The sequence below is a fragment of the Chiloscyllium plagiosum genome, unplaced genomic scaffold (genome assembly GCF_037043375.1).
Source record: "Chiloscyllium plagiosum isolate Xiang-an unplaced genomic scaffold, Cpla_swu_hap1 HiC_scaffold_18, whole genome shotgun sequence".
NCBI lineage: Eukaryota > Metazoa > Chordata > Chondrichthyes > Orectolobiformes > Hemiscylliidae > Chiloscyllium > Chiloscyllium plagiosum.
The window spans coordinates 80,137,974-80,158,316 of NW_028270156.1; the positions used below are offsets into that span (position 1 = coordinate 80,137,974).

Genomic DNA, 20,343 nt, shown 5'->3' on the forward strand with positions numbered 1-20,343 from the left:
AGGATGTTGTGAAAGTTGAAAGGGGTCAGAAAAGATTTACAAGGATGTTGCCAGAGTTGGAGGATTTGAGCTATAGGATGAGACTGAATAGGCTGGGGCTGTTTTCCCTGGAGCGACAGAGGCTGAGGAATGACCTTATAGAGGTTTAGAAAATCATGAGGGACATGGATAGGGTAAATAGACAAGGTCTTTTCTCTCAGGTGGGGGACTCCAGAATTAGAGGGCTTAGGTTTAGGGTGAGAGGGGAAGATATAAGAGAGACCTAAGGGGCAACTTCTTCACACAGAGGATGGTACGTGTATGGAATGAGCTGCCAGAGGAAGTGGTGGAGGCTGGTACAATTACAGCATTTAAAAGGCATCCAGATGGGTATATGAATAGGAAGGGTTTAGAGGGATATGGGCCAAGTGCTGGCTAATGGGACTAGATTAGGTTAGGATATCTGGTCGGCATGGACGAGTTGGACCGAAGGGTCTGTTTCTGTGCTGTACATCTCTATGACCCCTTTGCATTATCCCAATTCCTCTGTCTCCTTGACATCTATTCTGATGAAGCAACTTCAACAAGGGAGCCTCTGAAATGTTTACCTTCTTCCTCAACCAAGGATTCCACAGCACTATTGTTGACAGTGCTCTCAACGGGGTCCGACCCATCTCCCGCGCTTCCGCCCTCACCCCCTCTTTCCTCCTTCAACAGCAATAGGGTCTTCTATTATCCTTGCAGCTTCCACATCCAGAAGCTAATCAGCTCCCATTTTCATCACCTCCAGCAGGATGCCACCATCACACACATTTTTCCCTCCCTTCCCTTGTCTGCCTTCCCCAGGGACCGTTCCCTCCAGGAGACAATGGTCCACACTTCCTTCACTTCCAACACCCCTGCACAGCACCCTCCCCTGCAATTGCCCAAGGTGTAATACCTGCCCATTTACCTCCTCCCTCCTCAGTATCCAAGGGCCCAAACATACCTTTCAGGTGAAGCATCACTTTACCTGCACTTTACACAATCTCGACTACTGCATTCGCTGCTCACAATGTGGTTTCGTCTACATTGGGGAAATGAAGCGTAGACTGCGTTCTGCTCGCAACAAGTCCCTGAGCTTCCAGTTGCCTGCTACTTCAACATGAAGAAGGGCTCATGCCCGAAACGTCGATTCTCCTGTTCCCTGGATGCTGCCTGACCTGCTGCGCTTTTCCAGCAACACATTTCCAGCTCTGATCTCCAGCATCTGCAGACCTCACTTTCTCCTGCTACTTCAACACCTCCACATTGGTCAACATGTCTGTCTCAGGCCTGCTGCAGTGTTTCAGCAAACCTCAGCACATCTGAGTCATTTAGATGTACAGCACGGAAACAGACCCTTCGGCCCAACCTGTCCATGCTGACCAGATATCCCAACCCAATGTAGTCCCACCAGCCAGCACCCAGCCCATATCCCTCCAAACCCTTCCTATTCATACAATACCTCATTTTCTTTTTGGGGACCCTGCAGCCCTCCAGACTCAATATCGAGTTCAATAATTTTAGGGCCTGAACTCTCCCATGTTCTAGCCCCCAACCCCACACACCAGACTTTGTTATCATAAACTGAAAATGTGTTGCTGGAAACGCGCAGCAGGTCAGGCAGCATCCAGGGAACAGGAGAATCGACGTTTCGGGCATAAGCAATTCCTGAAGAAGGGCTTATGCCCGAAACGTCGATTCTCCTGTTCCCTGGATGCTGCCTGACCTGCTGCGTGTTTCCAGCAACACATTTTCAGCTCTGATCTCCAGCATCTGCAGACCTCACTTTCTCCTTTGTTATCATAAAGTCTGCCATTATACACGACCTATTGTTAGCCACTGATGGTCTCCATTAACAGCTATTCACCCTCCTAGACAGATCATTAACCACTCCTTTGTCTGTCTAACTGTTCTTCTCTCTCTTTGGACTCTCCACCTATCATTTATTCCTTACCCTCTCCCCTCAACCTATCTTCTGCATGTAAACCAACATTTTCCCAGCTACCGTCAGTCCTGGTGAACAATCACCCAACCAGAACATTCACTCTGATGTCTTTTCACAGGTGCTGCCAGATATGCTGATCTTTTCCAGAACATTCTGATTTTGTTTCTGATTCCCAGCATCTGCAGTTCTTTCAGTTTTTACCAGTCAAGGAGAATTCCTTTTAAAAAAAAAATTATTTCATGGGATGTGCACATTGCTGATTAAGCACACATTTGTTAGCTGTCCCTGACTGCCCTTGAACTGAGTGGCTCTGAGGCGACTTCCCCAGCTACAGGACATTACAGGATCAGAGTTTTGTATCAGCCATGAAACTAGCTTTCAAATCCACCATTGTGTAAACTCCATTGTTTAACTTCTTAAATTCATTTATGGAATGTGGGTATCACTGACATTGCCCATCCATAGTTGCCCTTGAGAAGGTGGCGGTGAGTTGCCGTCTTGAACTACTGCAGTCCAATTGGCCTGAGTTTACCCAGAATGCCATTCGGGAATTCCAGGCTTTTCACCCAACTGTGGAAAATGGTGTGGTGCCACTCCAAACTGACAGGCTAAAGGAGCATCCAGCAAGACAAGGGAACCAGTTAGCGACAGAGCCATTGTAAAATTTCCCCTACCCTGGGGAAAAAGACTGTGGCAATTCACATTATCTATGCCCCTCATGATTTTATAAACCTCTATAAGGTCACCTCTCAGTCTCCAGAGAACAAAGTCTCACTCGATCCAGCCTCTCCTTGTAACTCAAAGCTTCCGGTCTTGATAACATCTTTGTAAATCGATTTTGCGTCTTTCCAATTTAATAACATACTTCTTAGAGCATAATTGTACACATTACTGCAAATGTGACCCCATCAATGTTTTCTACAGCCGTAACATGACCCCTGTACTCAATGCTTGGACCGATGATGACACGGCACGGTGGCACAGTGGTTAGCACTGCTGCCTCACAGCGCCAGAGACCCGGGTTCAATTCCCGCCTCAGGTGACTGACTGTGTGGAGTTTGTACATTCTCCCCGTGTCTGCGTGGGTTTCCTCCGGGTGCTCCGGTTTCCTCCCACAATCCAAAAAGATGTGCAGGTCAGGTGAATTGGCCATGCTAAATTGCCCGTAGTGTTAGGTAGGGGGTAAATGTAGGGGTATGGGTGGGTTGTGCTTCGGCGGGGCGGTGTGGACTTGTTGGGCCGAAGGGCCTGTTTCCACACTGTAAGTAATCTAATATAATCTAATCTAAACTGTGCCAAATACCTTCTTCACCATCCTGTCTACTTGTGACAGCACTTTCAAGAAACGATGTACCTACACCACTAGGTCTTTCTGTTCGACAACACTCCTCGGAGCCCTACCATTAACTGTATCAGTCTTGCCCTTGTTTGTCTCACCAAAATGTAAAACCTCACAGTTGTCTGCATTAAACTCCACCTACCATTCCTTAACCTACTTGATAGGAACAACATGTATAGACATCTACTCCATCCACCACTGATATTCAGGAGTAGCAGCATGTACTATAAGTTGCACTGCAGAAAGTTATGTAAGTTCCTTAGGCAACTTTGACGCTGCCATGCAGAAGGACAAGTGTAGCAGATACATGGGAACACCACCACCTTCAGGTTCACCTTCAAGCCACTCACCATTGTGACTTGGAAATATATCGCTGTTTCTTCATTGTCACAGTGTCAAAATCCTGGAACTTCTCCCCTGAGAGCATTGTGGATATACCAACAGCACATGGACTTCAACAGTTCAAAAAGGCAGCTCACCACTATCTTTTCAAAGGCCCAGCCAACAATGTGAATACAAAATGTCAGAGACAGAGACACTGCAAAGCAGATAACCAATCAGAGATATTGTGAAACAGATACCAGTCAAAGATAGATTTTGTAAAACAGATACCAGTCAGACACAGTAAAGCACATACCAGTCAGAAACAGGGACACTGTGAAATAGATAACAAAGACAGAGGCACTATAAAAAGATACTAGGCAGAAACACTGTACTGGACAGCTGATTTGCAATGGGAAATGATTCCAACAACATGGTTTCAATTCCCCCACCTGATGAAGTTTCTGTGAAGGTCTCTCCCTCCAACATTATCTGAGGCATAGTGACCCACAAATTAAACCACCATCTCTTTATGTAATGAGACAGCAGCCCAATGATCCGGTTGGACTTTGGAAACTTTTAAACAGGTTTCAGTCAGAAACACTGTAAAACAGATAATCAGTCTGAGTGAGCTTTCCAGTTGGTTTTAGTGCATTATTATAAATCAATAGCTCCATATAAAGCTGGATTGTGGCACATTCTGACCTTGGTTAGTTGGTAGTATATCTCTTGGTAACACTGGCCCGCGCAACAGTCTCTCTGCTCCCTCACTGTCCTGCTGCTCACTGGCAAACATGAGCCTGGCTCTCAGTTTGGGGACTGTAGTTTTTGACAGGGAAATGGAGAGCCAGTTCCCCTATTCCTTTCACAAATTCTGGCCATCACTACATTCAAACAAGACTGTGCCTTAGAGATCTGTTCTGTGAACATGGACAGAGACAGTCAGCTACCATATGGTTAACACGTTAAAACAACAAAGCAATCGTAAAATGGAATCCTCCTAGATTTAACACAGGAAATCCCCTTAAAATGTCTCTAAACATGGGGTATTGCATTGACAATTGCAGTTGAAACTCTTAATAACTCTGTCCTTGTCTGCTCTCATTCCCACCAAAAGAAGTTCTCTCCAATTTGACAGTCTATCTGTTTCCGTGAGCTGGACTCTGCACGGAAAACTCCGGGGTCATTCATGCATGTCCCAGATTTCTGACAGGAGAGGAGGCAATTTTTTATCCTGAAGTCGTAATGCAAAGACTTGCTCGGAATGGACACTGCTCAGAGTCCGCAAAGAGACGAGCTTCATCAGCATGCGGGGGAACATCAACTGATCCTATAGAGAGAGAGACAGGAGGAAGAGGATATGTCAGTGCACCATTTAATTTGATTTGAACTCACTGGACAAAAGGCCTCATATTCGGGTAGACCTTATCTTAAAGATTTGGATATCATCATGAAATCAATATAGAAAATGCTGAAATTACCCAGGAGGCCAGGTAGTATCTGTGGAGAGAGAAATAGAGTCAACATTCCAGATTGTGACCTTTGAACAGTTCCCACAGGTCACAGGACTGAAACATGTACTCTTGTTACTCATTCCACAATTACCAGGCCTGATAATTTCCAAACTTTTCTGTTTTGATTTCAAACTTCCAGACTCCATAGGGTTTAGTGTTTGTTTTGTTATTGAAACACTGCACCAGGGTCAAAGGGAAAGTTATAGTGTCCCAGTAAATTTTAACAGGATCTTGATGCAAATTTGCTATCATTCGGGGAGAAATAGCAAAGTCAAGACAAAGCAGGGCACATGCAGTGGAGATTTGGGAACTCGTGAGGGGGTTAGAAGGGAAGGGTGAGCACCTTGCATAGAAACTGCAGTAGTCCCTTTGGGAAGTAAAATACTGTTGGGGAGCATTTTTCACTTTGCAATGCATCTTTAACAGCACTGATCAGATCTGACTGATTGTTGGCAAATGTTTCAGACCTTGTAAAGATAATCTGTTTCACTGTGTAGAACGTGAGAAAGGGTGGATTAAATTATGGAACTAGGAGATCAAACTCACAAATATTAGAAGTATGGGGCAGCATGGTGGCTCAGTGGTTAGCACTGCTGCCTCACAGCGCCAGGGACCGGACTGTGTGTGGAGTTTGCACATTCTCCCCGTGTCTGCGTGGGTTTCCTCCGGGTGCTCTGGTCTCCTCTCACAATCCAAAGATGTGCCGGTCAAGTGAATTGGCCATGCTTGATTGCCCATAGTGTTCAGGAGATGAGTAGGTTAGGTGCATTAGTGAGGGGTAATTAGTAGGGGAATGAGTCTGGGTGGGTTACTCTTTGGAGGGTCAATGTGGACTTGTTGGGCCAAATGGCCTGTTTCTACACTAAGAATTCATCCACAGGGATTCTAAGAATAAGGATGGGGAAAGTAAGTAAGCAAGCCATGATGTGGAGGTGCTGGTGTTGGACTGGTGTGGTCAAAGTTAAAAATCACACAACACCAGGTTATAGTCCAAAAGTTTATTTGGAAATACAAGCTTTTGGAAAGTAAGTGTAGGAATTAAATTTTCAGCAATGTGAAGGTCAGTTAAGAGTTTAAGAAAAGTGATGAGCACGAAATGAAGACTGGGAGTCCCCAGCAGGGAGTACATATTAGGTCCACATAATTCTACAAAATCTCCATTCTTACTTATTTGTACATGCTCATAAATACCAAGAGTGAAGATGGCGGCATCCCAGGGTGGGCGGGCACTTTATAAAGCCAAACAAAATTTAAATGGTTCACAAAAACCAGAAGAATTGCAGATGCTGTAAATCAGAAACAAAAACAGAAAATGCCAGAAAAGCTCAGCAGGTTTGGCAACATCTGTGAAGACAAATCAGTGTTAATGTTCCAGCTCCAGTGACTCTTCCTCTGAAAGGGTCACTCAACCTGAAACATTAACTCTGATTTCTGTCCACAAGTGATCCAGACCTGCTGAGCTTTTCCAGCAATTCCTGTTTTTGTTTAAATAGTTAATGTTAGCCTTCACCACACCCAAGTTCATGTGCACTTTGAAATATGCAGGGTTAGGGATTCTCTCAGCATTATAAGAAACAAATTTATTCTTCTAATGAATGCTGAAGAGAGATGAAATGGAGAGAAGAAAGCTGAACCCGGTGGCCAGGTCACTCATTACTCACAGTTGGTCTCTTGATCCGAGTGTAGGAATGAAGAGCTTCCACGTAAGGCTGTTGCAGCCTTTCCACCAGCTCATGGTCTTCAACATTTGGGCGGTCTGGGGAAAAACAATTCGATATCAGATGACTTCAGAACAGTATCATTAACTTAATGATACTGTGGGCGGCACGGTGGCACAGTGGTTAGCACTGCTGCCTCACCGCGCCAGAGACCCGGGTTCAATTCCCGCCTCAGGCCACTGACTGTGTGGAGTTTGCCCATTCTCCCCGTGTCTGTGTGGGTTTCCTCCGGATGCTCCGGTTTCCTCCCACAGTCCAAAGATGTACAGGTCAGGTGAATTAGCCATGCTAAATTGCCCGTAGTGTTAGGTAAGGGGTACATGTATGGGTATGGGTGGGTTGCGCTTTGGCGGGTCGGTGTGGACTTGTTGGGCCGAAGGGCCTGTTTCCACACTGTAAGTAATCTAATCTAATTTAACTATCAGCAGAATGGACACTCAGCACAAACACTTGGAACTGCAGCTGTGTCGATAATGTGAGACATAGCCAAATACACCCAGTTTTAATGAACTCATAGTGTCAAGGATTCTGAACCTAAGGGTAATAATCGCTTCAGTATTCCATCTCTCCAACCTCCACCACCAAATGCAACAAGGGCAGCAGGTACGTGGGGACACCACAACCTGCAAGTTTCCCTCTAAGGTATTCACCTTTCTGACTTAGAAATATATTGCTTCACCTTCAGTGTCACCTTGTCAAAATACTGGAGCTCCCACCCGAACAGCATTGTGAGCCAACCTACACACCAAAGGCTGTGATGGTTCAAGAAGGCAGCTCACCACCACATTCTCAAGGGCATTCAGAGTTGGGCAATAAATGCTGGCACAGTCAGAGATGACCACATCCTGTGCACAAATGAAAGAAACAAAACCAGCCAAAACCTTAGAAATTGCTAAGGTTTCCAAAAAGCCAACATTAGAAAGGACACAAGAGGAGTAGTCTAACTACGAATTATCTCCTAGAGTTAAAAATCTGATTGAAATTTGACCATCTGTTAGAATTGAGTCAGTTACATATTTGATCTCTTTTGTTACTGGTTGAACTATAAAGATAGAAAATGCACATGTAACAACCTTGCTTGAGCTTTTCCTTCTGAAACCTCTGTTAACAGTCAGAATATACAAACATGGAGCAGTTGTAGGCCATTCAGTCCTCAAGCCTGCTGCACCATTCAGTAAGATCGTGTGGATATACAGATGCAGTCTGCGGGGGATTTTCAACTGACCATCCAGGAGTAAAACTAGACTCACATTGCAACCATTTTGAATGCTTAGAAACCCAAATGAATTTTATTGTGATCAATTTCATTCAATAAAATATGCTTGAGGTGTTGATTCAGGCTTGGTATTCTGACAAGGAGTTAGTGTAAGATTGTACTGTCTGCATTTTTAGATCACAATGACGTCTTCCAAAAGAATGTAATCTGCCACATTATTTCACGATTTTGTTTATCTGTCACTTTCCATAGATTGTAGCTTATTTCACACTCCACTGGTGTTCATTCAATCCCATTAGCAAGTGTCAGTGCCTTTCTTCCTTCAGAGAACATGCAGTGCTGATCACGGGGAAATCCTGGCTTCAGTGTTTAAACAGTAAGACATATCTGCTTATCATTGTTGTAGAAGGGCCATTGAGCAATCATGTAGAATTCAATGGGAGAGATGAGTTCATTTTAGAGTTGTAGCGACATTAAAGAGCAATATAGACAGCAGGCAGTCAATGTGATAAGATTCTTTAATTGATCAAACGCTCAAGACAGTTTACCTGCTGAGAAGAGACTGATAGCAATGAGGAGAGCGTATTCTGCATCATCCAACTGGAGATCATTCATGCCCTTTGAAAACTCAAAGATGGGATTGATAAACTCAAACTGTAATCCTAGACAAAGAAGACATGGAGAAAGGAAATCATACAGAGTATTGGAAAAGGATCCCAGTGCACTGTATATCTGATCATCACACTGAGATCATAATGAGAACCTATAAGACATAGGAGCAGAAATTAGGCCATTCAGCCCATTGACTCTGCTCCACCATTCAATCATGGCTGATAAGTTTCTCAACCCCATTCTGCTGCTTTCTCCCTGTAACCCTTGATCCCCTTGATACTCAAGGACATATCTACCCCAGTCATAAATATACTCAATGACCTGGCCTCCACAGCCTTCTGTGGCAATGAATTCCATAGATTCCCCACTCACTAGCTGAAGAAGTTTCTCCTTATCTCCGTTCTAAAAGGTCTTCCCTTTATTCTCAGGCTGTGTGCTCGGGTCCTAGTCTCTCCTGCCAATGGAAACATCTTCCCAACATCTACTCTGTCCAGGCCATTCAGTATTCTGTATGTTTCAATTAGATCCCCTCGCCCCCATCCTTCTAAACTCCATTGAGTATACACCCAGAGTCCTCAAACATTCCTCATATGTTAAGCTTTTTATTCCTGGCACCATTCTTGTGAACCTCCTCTGAACATGCTCCAGGGCCAGTACATCCTTCCTGAGATATGGGGCCCAGAACTGCTTACAATAATCCAAATGTGGTCTGACCAGAGCCTTAGAGAGGCTCAGAAGTACATCTCTGCTTTTATATTCAAGTTCTCTCAAAATAAATGCCATCATTGCATTTGCCTTCCTAACTACTGACTCAACCTGCAAGTTTACCTTGAGAAAATCCTGGACAGAATTCCCAAGTCTCTTTGCACTTCTGACTTCTGAATTTTCTCCCCATTTAGAAAACAGTCCTCTATTCTTCCTACCAAATTGCATGATCTCACAATTTGCCATCTACCACTTCTTTGCCCACCCTCCTAACCTGTCCAAAGCTTTCTGCAGTCTCCCCGCCTCTTCAATGCTACCTATCTTTGTATCATTTGCAAACTTAGCCAGAATGCCTTCACTTCCTTCATCTAGATCATTAATGTATAAAGTGAAAAGTTGTGGTCCCAACACTGAGCTTTGTGGAACACCACTTGTCATCCCAGTCCACTCTCTATCCAGGAGAAAGTGAGAATGACAGATGCTGAGGATCAGAATGGAAGAGTGTGGTGTTGGAAAAGGAATCCTGATGAAGAGCTTTAGATTAGATTAGATTAGATTACAGTGTGGAAACAGGCCCTTCGGCCCAACAAGTCCACACTGACCCGCCGAAGCGAAACCCACCCATACCCCTACATTTACCCCTTACCTAACACTACGGGCAATTTAGTATGGCCAATTCACCTAACCTGCACATCTTTGGACTGTGGGAGGAAACCGGAGCACCCGGAGGAAACCCACGCAGACACGGGGAGAACGTGCAAACTCCACACAGTCAGTCGCCTGAGTCGGGAATTGAACCCGGGTCTCTGGCGCTGCGAGGCAGCAGTGCTAACCACTGTGCCACCGTGCCGCCCACGATGCTCGAAACATTGACTCACCTACACCTTGGATGCTGCCTGACCGGCTGTGCTTTTTCAGCACAACACTCTTCCATTCTGCAACGAATCAGCATTCAAGGATCAGAATGGGATCTCAGTCCACTATATATCCAACCATAACAAAGGAATCCAGAATGGGATCCCAATCCACTCTATATCCAATCATCACACAGGGTTCAGAATGGGATCTCAATCCACTCTATATCCAATCATCACACAGGGCTTTTTAGATTAGATTCCCCACAGTGTGGAAGCAGCCCTTCGACCCAACAAGTCCACACCAACCCTCCAAAGGGTAACCCACCCAGTCCCATTTCCAATGGTTCAGAATTGGATCCCAATCCATTCTATATCCAAACATTATACAGGGATCAGAATGGAATCCCAGTCTACTGTATATCAAACTATAATACAGAGAGGTTTGACCATAGAGCTGGTTGGAAGACTTCCATCCACTATTACTCATAAAATCTGAGACAGCTCCTTTATATTCAGTGAGAGTCCCTTTGAACCGAGCACTAGGTCAAGCTGCCAAGAAGGGGATTGCTGAAAAGTTTCTTATCTCATGACAACTCTCATTAATATCATGTTGTTAATGACAGGCTCTGGAACCTCTTGCCAGGCTTCGAATGATGTGCCAAATTTCTTTAACCAAAAGATTCAGAGAGCACACGAAAGTGTTGTTTGATTAGTCTTGCTTCCTGCTTTACTCGAGATGACGCTGTTTATAAAATTTGTACAACTGATTTTTGCAAGTCACGATTGAATCTGCCACCACTGCACTTTGCAGGCAGTGTATAAGAGAAAGTCACTTGCTGACATGGCATTGGAGGTTTCTGCAGTCAATATGGCCCCTACAATGGTACAATATTGTAACAGCACAACCAGGGAAAATGATCAGACAAATGTCACCCACCCGCCCTGGCAAAGTCCTCTTTGTTGTAACTGAAATCTTTCAGAAAGGTGATGCCCTGGATCTCTGGATCATACCTTCGAGATGTTTCCAACAGCATGATCTTAATAAGAGCAGAAAAAATAAATCACAAAACAAGTTCTAAGCTCAGACACAGATTTACCACCTGACATTAGTGGTGACTGTCATAAACACAGTATTGGGACAAAATGGCAAAGCAGCATGAAAATGTCTCCACAATCAGTCAGAATCTCAGTGTTAAACACAGAACAGTACGATATAACGTTGTGGTAATCTCAACGTTAAACATAGGACAATATGTCAGAATTCAGTGAGAATCTAGGTGCTAAACACGGGGCATTATATCTGGATTTAGTGATAATACTAAATGTCAGTATTCAATAATAATCCCAATGTTAAATACAGGAGAGTGTGATATGATTCAGTGATAATCCCAATATTAAACACAGGACAGTGTGATATGATTCAGTGATAATATCAGTGTTCAACACAGGACAGTGTGATATGATTCAGTGATAATCCCAGTGTTAAACACAGGACAGTGTGATATGATTCAGTGATAATCCCAGTGTTAAACACAGGACAGTGTGATATGATTCAGTGATAATATCAGTGTTAAACACAGGACAGTGTGATATGATTCAGTAATAATCCCAGTGTTAAACACAGGACAGTGTGATATGATTCAGTAATAATCCCAATATTAAACACAGGACAATTTGATATGATTCAGTGATAATCCCAGTGTTAAACACAGGACAGTGTGATATGATTCAGTAATAATATCAGTGTTAAACACAGGACAGTGTGATATGATTCAGTGATAATATCAGTGTTCAACACAGGACAATGTGATACGATTCAGTAATAATCCCAGTGTTAAACACAGGACAGTGTGATATGATTCAGTGATAATCCCAGTGTTAAACACAGGACAGTGTGATATGATTCAGTGATAATATCAGTGTTAAACACAGGACAGTGTGATATGATTCAGTAATAATCCCAATATTAAACACAGGACAATTTGATATGATTCAGTGATAATCCCAGTGTTAAACACAGGACAGTGTGATATGATTCAGTGATAATATCAGTGTTAAACACAGGACAGTGTGATACGATTCAGTAATAATCCCAATGTTAAACACAGGACAGTGTGATATGATTCAGTGATAATCCCAGTGTTAAACACAGGACAGTGTGATATGATTCAGTGATAATATCAGTATTAAACACAGGACAGTGTGATATAATTCAGTGATAATCCCAGTGTTAAACTCAGGACAGTGTGATATGATTCAGTGATAATATCAGTGTTCAACACAGGACAATGTGATACGATTCAGTAATAATCCCAGTGTTAAACACAGGACAGTGTGATATGATTCAGTGATAATATCAGTGTTCAACACAGGACAATGTGATATGATTCAGTGATAATCCCAGTGTTAAACACAGGACAGTGTGATATGATTCAGTGATAATCCCAGTGTTAAACACAGGACAGTGTGATATGATTCAGTGATAATCCCAGTGTTAAACACAGGACAGTGTGATATGATTCAGTGATAATCCCAGTGTTAAACACAGGACAGTGTGATATGATTCAGTAATAATCCCAGTGTTAAACACAGGACAGTGTGATACGATTCAGAAATAATCCCAATATTAAACACAGGACAGTGTGATATGATTCAATAATAATCCCAGTGTTAAACACAGGACAGTGTGATATGATTCAATAATAATCCCAATATTAAACACAGGACAGTGTGATATGATTCAATAATAATCCCAGTGTTAAACACAGGACAGTGTGATATGATTCAATAATAATCCCAATATTAAACACAGGACAGTGTGATATGATTCAATAATAATCCCAGTGTTAAACACAGGACAGTGTGATATGATTCAATAATAATCCCAATATTAAACACAGGACAGTGTGATATGATTCAATAATAATCCCAGTGTTAAACACAGGACAGTGTGATATGATTCAATAATAATCCCAGTGTTAAACACAGGACAGTGTGATATGATTCAATAATAATCCCAATATTAAACACAGGACAGTGTGATATGATTCAATAATAATCCCAATATTAAACACAGGACAGTGTGATATGATTCAATAATAATCCCAATATTAAACACAGGACAGTGTGATATGATTCAGAAATAATCCCAGTGTTAAACACAGGACAGTGTGATATGATTCAATAATAATCCCAGTGTTAAACACAGGACAGTGTGATATGATTCAATAATAATCCCAGTGTTAAACACAGGACAGTGTGATATGATTCAGTGATAATCCCAATATTAAACACAGGACAGTGTGATATGATTCAATAATAATCCCAGTGTTAAACACAGGACAGTGTGATATGATTCAGTGATAATATCGATGTTAAACACAGGACAGTGTGATATGAGTCAGTGATAATCCGAGTGTTAAACACAGGATAATGTGATATGATTCGGTGATAATCCCAATATTAAACACAGGACAGTGTGATATGATTCAATAATAATCCCAATATTAAACACAGGACAGTGTGATATGATTCAATAATAATCCCAATATTAAACACAGGACAGTGTGATATGATTCAATAATAATCCCAGTGTTAAACACAGGACAGTGTGATATGATTCAATAATAATCCCAGTGTTAAACACAGGACAGTGTGATATGATTCAGTGATAATATCGATGTTAAACACAGGACAGTGTGATATGAGTCAGTGATAATCCGAGTGTTAAACACAGGATAATGTGATATGATTCGGTGATAATCCCAATATTAAACACAGGACAGTGTGATACGATTCAGTAATAATCCCAGTGTTAAACACAGGACAGTGTGATACGATTCAGTAATAATCCCAGTGTTAAACACAGGACAGTGTGATACGATTCAGTAATAATCCCAGTGTTAAACACAGAACAATGTGATACGATTCAGTAATAATCCCAATATTAAACACAGGACAGTGTGATATCATTCAGTGCTAAATAATCTCACTGTTAAACACAGGACCTTTTGCTATATCCTACGCCGATCAGAAAGTTTCTTGGTAAAGTATGAGCATGTTCAAGCAGCAGCTGCTGTAAAGCCACTGGAACTGGAAGCTTACCTCAATAGTAGAAGTCTTCAGCAGAGCAATCTGGTCTTCACGGGTGAGGTCCAGGAACCCTGGCAGCTGTTTTGCAAAGTCAACTATTTCCTGAACAGAGATGATTGCCAGCTCAGTGAAGTGTGCAAATCTCTGCTGCCTCATCTCTCGATTGTGCATATCAATGCTCTGTGGCCATGGCTATATGGGACAAAGGATGTAAAAAATTGCTGAACACTTCAGAAGGCCAAATAACATTAAACAACAAGCCGACCAATAAGGTTCAGCCTTAGACCAGTTCTAAACTAGGAAAAATGAAAATCAAATGCAAAACTGAATCCTGAACTGAATGGGGGCTATTTGTCAATGAGTTGAAATCGGATCTGGCCCAGCTGGACTTGAATCTAAAATTGACAGGTAAAACCGTAAGTAAGCAATAGGAGACTCTCAAGGAAAAGGTGATGCATGTCGAGACCAGAGAGGAAGGGACTCCACTCAGCAATGTCCTTTGGCTTCAAACATACATTGCCCCTTTGGTCCGTACTAGGCCCTCTTCTTTCCCTAGTTATCGTTTTCTTCTTAATAAAAGCAAATTACTGCGGATGCTGGAATCTGAAACCAAAAGAGAAAATGCTGGAAAATCTCGGCAGGTCTGGCAGCATCTGTAAGGAGAAAAAAGAGCTGACGTTTCGAGTCTAACTGACCCTTTGTCAAAGCTTGATATACTTGTAGACTGTTTTGGGATTTTCCATAATCTTGCCTGCCAGTGTTTTCTCATGCTCCCTCTTTGCTCTCCAAATTCCTTTCTTGCGTTGTCCCTGCATTTCCTATACTCCTCTAGGGTCACCATTGCTTTGCCCTTGTAACCATTATACGTCTCTCTTTTCCTTTTTATTCGGTCAAAGTATTCCTGGAAATCCAGGATTCTTTTGGCTTATTGCTCCTAATTTCACCCTAAAGGGAAGATGTTGAGCCTGTAACCCCCACCCCCAATACTGTTTTGAATGTATCCTATTGTTCTGCTGTAGCTATACCTTTAAGTAGCTGTTTCCAGTCTATTTTAGCCAGATCCTGCCTTATTTTATTAAATTCTGCCTTACCCCAATCCAAAACCCTCAGACTGTCTTTCTCCTTGTCCAAAACAAACTTAAACATACAGTGTTGCTGTTCCTATCACTAAAATGCTCCCCCAGTGCTAGCTCAAATGCCTGTCCAGCTTCAATCCCCAGAATAGGTCCAGCAATTCACCATCCCTTAAAGGAACCCCCAAGTGTTGACGTAAAAAGATCTGTACAGAACATAAATCTGTATATCAGGAGAACAGGCTCTTCGGCCTACCATTTCTGTGCCAACCACAGTGCCATTGTAAACAAATCCCATATAACTGCACAGTGTACCTCTGTTCCCTGTTTGTCTGTCTAAATGGCTCTTAAAAGTTGCTATTCTATCAGCTTGTACCAACTCCCATGGCAGAATTTTTCAGGCACTACCACCCTCTGTGTAACAAGCTTTCCCCTCTCACCTTAAACCTATGCCCCCTAGTGTTTGACATTTTCACCCTGGGAAGAAGACTCTGACTATCCACCCGATCAATACTTCTCATAATTTTACACACTACTATCAGGTCCCCCCTCAGCCTCCGACACTCTAGTGAAAACAATCCAAGTTTGTGTAAGCTCTGCTGATTGCTAATACACTCCAGTCAGGCAACACTCTAATAAACCTGTTTTGCACTCTCTCCAAAGCCCCCAAGTCCTTCCTGACTAAAGTTTTGTAGAGTTGCAGCATGATTTGTCAACTTTCATACTCAATGCTGCAACCAATGAAGATAAGCATGCCTTATGCCTTCTTTATCATCTTATCCAATTACATTGCCACTTTCAGGGAACTATGGACTTGCAACCAGAGTTTGCTTTACATATCAATGCTCCTGAGGGTCTTGTCATTTACTGTACACTTCCTCTTGCATGTGACCTTCCAAAATACATCACCTCACATTTATCTGGATTAAATTCCATCTGCCATTTCTTTAGCCAACTTTACAATTGATCTATATGCTGCTGTATCCTTTGACAACCTTCCTCATTATCCACAACTCCACCGACATTTGTGTCGTCTCGAACTTACCAATTAGATCTTATTTCCATTTTCATCCAAATCATTTATATCTATTCCAAACGGGCGGCACGGTGGCACAGTGGTTTCGGATTCAATTCCTGCCTCAGGCGACTGACTGTGTGGAGTTTGCACATTCTCCCCGTGTCTGCGTGGGTTTCCTCCGGGTGCTCCGGTTTCCTCCCACAGTCCAAAAATGTGCAGGTTAGGTGAATTGGCCATCTAAATTGCCCGTAGTATTATGTGCAGGGGTAAATGTAGGGGAATGGGTCTGGGTAGGTGCGCTTCGGTGGGTCGGTGTGGACTTGTTGGGCCAAAGGGCCTTTTTCCACGCTGTAAGTAATCTAATCTAATCAAACAACAGAGGTCTCAATACTGATCCTAACGGAACAAAACTGGTCACAGATCTCCAGTCAGAAAAGCACATTGTCACAACTACTATCTGTCTTCTGTGACCAAGTCAATTTTGTATCCAAATTACCAGTTCACTATGGATCCCACATGACCTTATCTTCCAGGATCAGCCTGCCATGAAGGACCTTGTCAACTACTTTTCTAAAGTCCATGTGGACAACATCCACTGCCCTACATGCATCAATCACCTTTGTCACTTGCTCAAAAAACTCAATAAAAATTGTGAGACAAGACTTTCTCCACACAAAGCCATGTTAACTACCCTTAATAAGTCCACTGTTTTCCAAATGTGCGTATACGTTTCAAAATGTCTGTCCTCTCTGTCACCTTTATGCTATCATTATGGCAACTTATATTGGAGGTGTTGAAATCCCCTAATACATTTACATTGTTAATTTTACATGCCTGAGTGAATTGATTACACATCTGCTCCTCAATTGCCTGCTGACTGTCTGGGAGCCAGGTAATTAAGAAGGTAAATGGAATATTGTCCTTCATTGCTCGAGGGATGGAGTTTAAAAACAAGGAGGTTATGCTGCAGCCATATAGGGTGCTGGTGAGGCTACACCTTAAGCACTTAGAGGGTGCCATAGTGGCTCAGTGGTTAGCACTCCTGCCTCACGGTGCAAGGGACCTGGGTTCAATTCCACCCTCGGGTGACTGCCTGTATGGAGTTTGCACATTCTCTCCATGTCTGCGTGGGTTTCAACTGGGTGCTCAGGTTTCCTCCCATGGTCCAAAGATGTGCAGGTTAGGCAGATTGGCCATGCTAAATTGCCCATAGTGTTCAGGGCTGAGTCGGTGAGGTGGTTTGGTCATGGGAAATACAGGGGTAGGGAGATGGGTCTGGGTGGGATGCTGTTCCGTGTGGACCTGTTGGGCCAAATGGCCTCTTTCCACACCGTAGTGATTCTATGGTTCTACTGTGTACTGCTTTGGTCTCCTTATTTGACTAAGGATGAATTGGCACTGAAGAGGGGGAGAGGAGATTTACTGGGTTGATTCCAGAATTGAGAGGGTTAGCTGATGAGGAAAGATTAACTAGATTGGGACTATACTCACTGGAATTTAGAAGAACGAGGGGGTATTTTACAGAAACATATAAAATTATGAAGAGAATAGATAAGATAGAAGCAGGGAGGTTGTTTCTATTGGTGGGTGAAACTAGACCTAGGGGACATAGCCTCAAAATAAATGGAGCAGATTTTGGACTGAGTTGAGGAGCAACTTCATCTCCCAAAGGATTGTGAATCTGTGGAATTCCTTACTCAGTGAAGCAGTTGAGGCAACCTTGGTGAATGTTTTTAAGACAAAGATAGATAGGTTTTTGAACAGTAAAGAAATAAAAGGTTATGGTGAGCGGGCAGGTGAGTGAAGCTGAACCCACGAAAAGATCAGCCATGACTTTAATGAATGGCAGAGCAGGCTCGTTGAATTAGATGGCCTACTCCTGCTGCTATTTCCTATATTCATACGTAGATCTCTATGATCCTATAACTACGATTTTTGTGAGAAAATCTAGAACTAGGGGTCAGAGTTTAAGAATAAGCGGTCAACATTTTTAAATAACTCTTCAGAGGCCAGCATCCCGTCACCAATCATTTTTTATTTACAAGTGCATCGCCTTTTGCCTCACTGGGTCACAAATTCAGTCTCTCAATATCTTTGACATTCACTATTTTATGTCAGCCAGCTCTCCCTGATTGGACCAGATTAACAGCCCCAATCAGGGAAATCATATTCTGTGAGGTCCAACTGATTGATGTCATTGCAATCACTACAGTTTAAGACAGACTGTTTTTCTCTGAGAGGTTCTGAGCCTTCCTGAAAAGGCACAGGACGCAGAAACTTTAAGAATGTTTAAGGCGGAGGTAGACAGATTCCTGATTCCCAAGTGAATGAAAGATTATTGGGGATATATAGGAATGTGGAGTTGAGGTTAAAATCAAATCAGCAATAATTTTATTGAATGGGAGAGTAGGCTTGAAGGGCCTACACTTGTTCCTTGTTAGTACATTCATAACATGTTTATTGACACCCAGTTTATGTTCGGCCAGCTCCTGACCTCATTACAGGCTCGGTTCAAACATGGACAAAAGAACCAAACTCAAGAGAGGTGGTGAGGGTGAGTGCCTTTGACTGACTGTCCTTGAGCAGTGAGATTAAAAGGAGCAGCAAGCAGTGGGGAGGTCCCAGAAACAAACAGGTGAATCTGTGATGGACCCAGGAGCAGCAGCAGTGAGACAAAAATGAGCAGCGAGGTTAGAAGAGTCCCAGAAGCGGAGAGGCTGATGGGGGAGGTTCTGAGGAAACATAAACTTTGATATCTCTTCACAGATGCTGCCAGATCTGCTGAATTTTTCCAGCAACTTCTGTTTTTAAGACTGACGCGGGTGGGGCGGGGAGCTGTTTGGGATTTGGAGGCAGTAAGGTTAAAAGGAGCAGCAAGTGTGGAGATGTCCCAGAAGCAGACAGGGAAACTATGGGACTCAGGTGTGAAGGCAGTGAGATCAAAGAGAAAGTATAAACAAAGTTCCACATTCTAATTAGTTAAGATATATCTGGGGTGCTCAGGTCCGTGATTTACACATCCCGCACTGTGGAGGAAATCCTGCCGTTCTGAAAGACCAATGTGCAGGAGGAACCTCCAACTAGAGCAACCCGAGCTCCAGGTTTTGGAAACTGAGCACCAGCTGGGGGGCGGGGGCGGGGGGGGGGTGCACAACATTGTATTCATGAGGCTGAGAAATGTTTAGATAGCACATTTCAGGACGTGGCCACCCTGCAGGTTAAGGAAGGTCAGGCAGAAAGGGATTGGGTGACTGCCAAACAGAGGGGTCAGGACTGGGCAGGTAGTGAAGGAATTCCTGAGCGCTGTTTGCTTACAAACTGTTTTTGCGACCTGGGAAAACAATGAGAGTGATGGTTCATCTGTGGATACCAACCAGAGCCAAGGCCACTGTGGGCAGTCAGATGCTCAGGAGGGGAGGAAGAAGTGTTAAAAGGTAATAATGGTAGGGGATTTACAATGGTTTCACAGAACATAGGACATAGAACAATACAGCACAGTTCAGGCCCTTCGGCCCATGATGTTATGCTGAGCATTTATCTTAATCTAAGATCAACCTAACCTACACACCCCTCAATTTAACTTTGATTTCTCTTCACAGATGCTGCCAGATCTGCTGAATTTTTCCAACTGCACTTGGTCCAACAGTCGTTTAAATGTCCCTAATGTATCTGACTCCATTACCCCTGCTGGCAGTGCATTCCATACAATCACCACTCTCTGTGTAAAGAATCTACCTCTGCCATCTCCCCTAAACCTTCCTCCAATCACCTTAAAATTCTGACCCCTCATGACAGCCATTTCTGTCCTGGAGAAAGGTCTCTGGCTATCTACTCTATCTATGCCTCTCATTACCTTGTACATCTCTATCAAGTCACCTCTCTTCCCCCTTCTCTCCAGTGTGAAAAGCCCAGCTCACTCAACCTTTCTTC

The 20,343-nt window shown here is 43.1% G+C and overlaps 1 protein-coding gene across 3 annotated transcripts in view; it reads right to left on the minus strand.

Moving 5' to 3' along the window:
* Positions 1-2,446: 2,446 nt before the first annotated feature.
* nr1h3 (nuclear receptor subfamily 1, group H, member 3) overlaps positions 2,447-20,343 on the minus strand; it is a 76,549-nt gene continuing 58,652 nt past the window's right edge. For all 3 annotated transcript variants that reach the window (XM_043706319.2, XM_087996832.1, XM_043706316.2), the window contains 5 exons: positions 14,335-14,514; positions 11,168-11,267; positions 8,605-8,718; positions 6,784-6,878; positions 2,447-4,938 (listed from right to left, as the gene is read on the minus strand). In XM_043706319.2, coding sequence (XP_043562254.2) covers positions 4,792-4,938; positions 6,784-6,878; positions 8,605-8,718; positions 11,168-11,267; positions 14,335-14,514 — 636 coding nt within the window. In that variant the 3' untranslated portion in view covers positions 2,447-4,791. The remainder of the gene's footprint in view (positions 4,939-6,783; positions 6,879-8,604; positions 8,719-11,167; positions 11,268-14,334; positions 14,515-20,343) is intronic.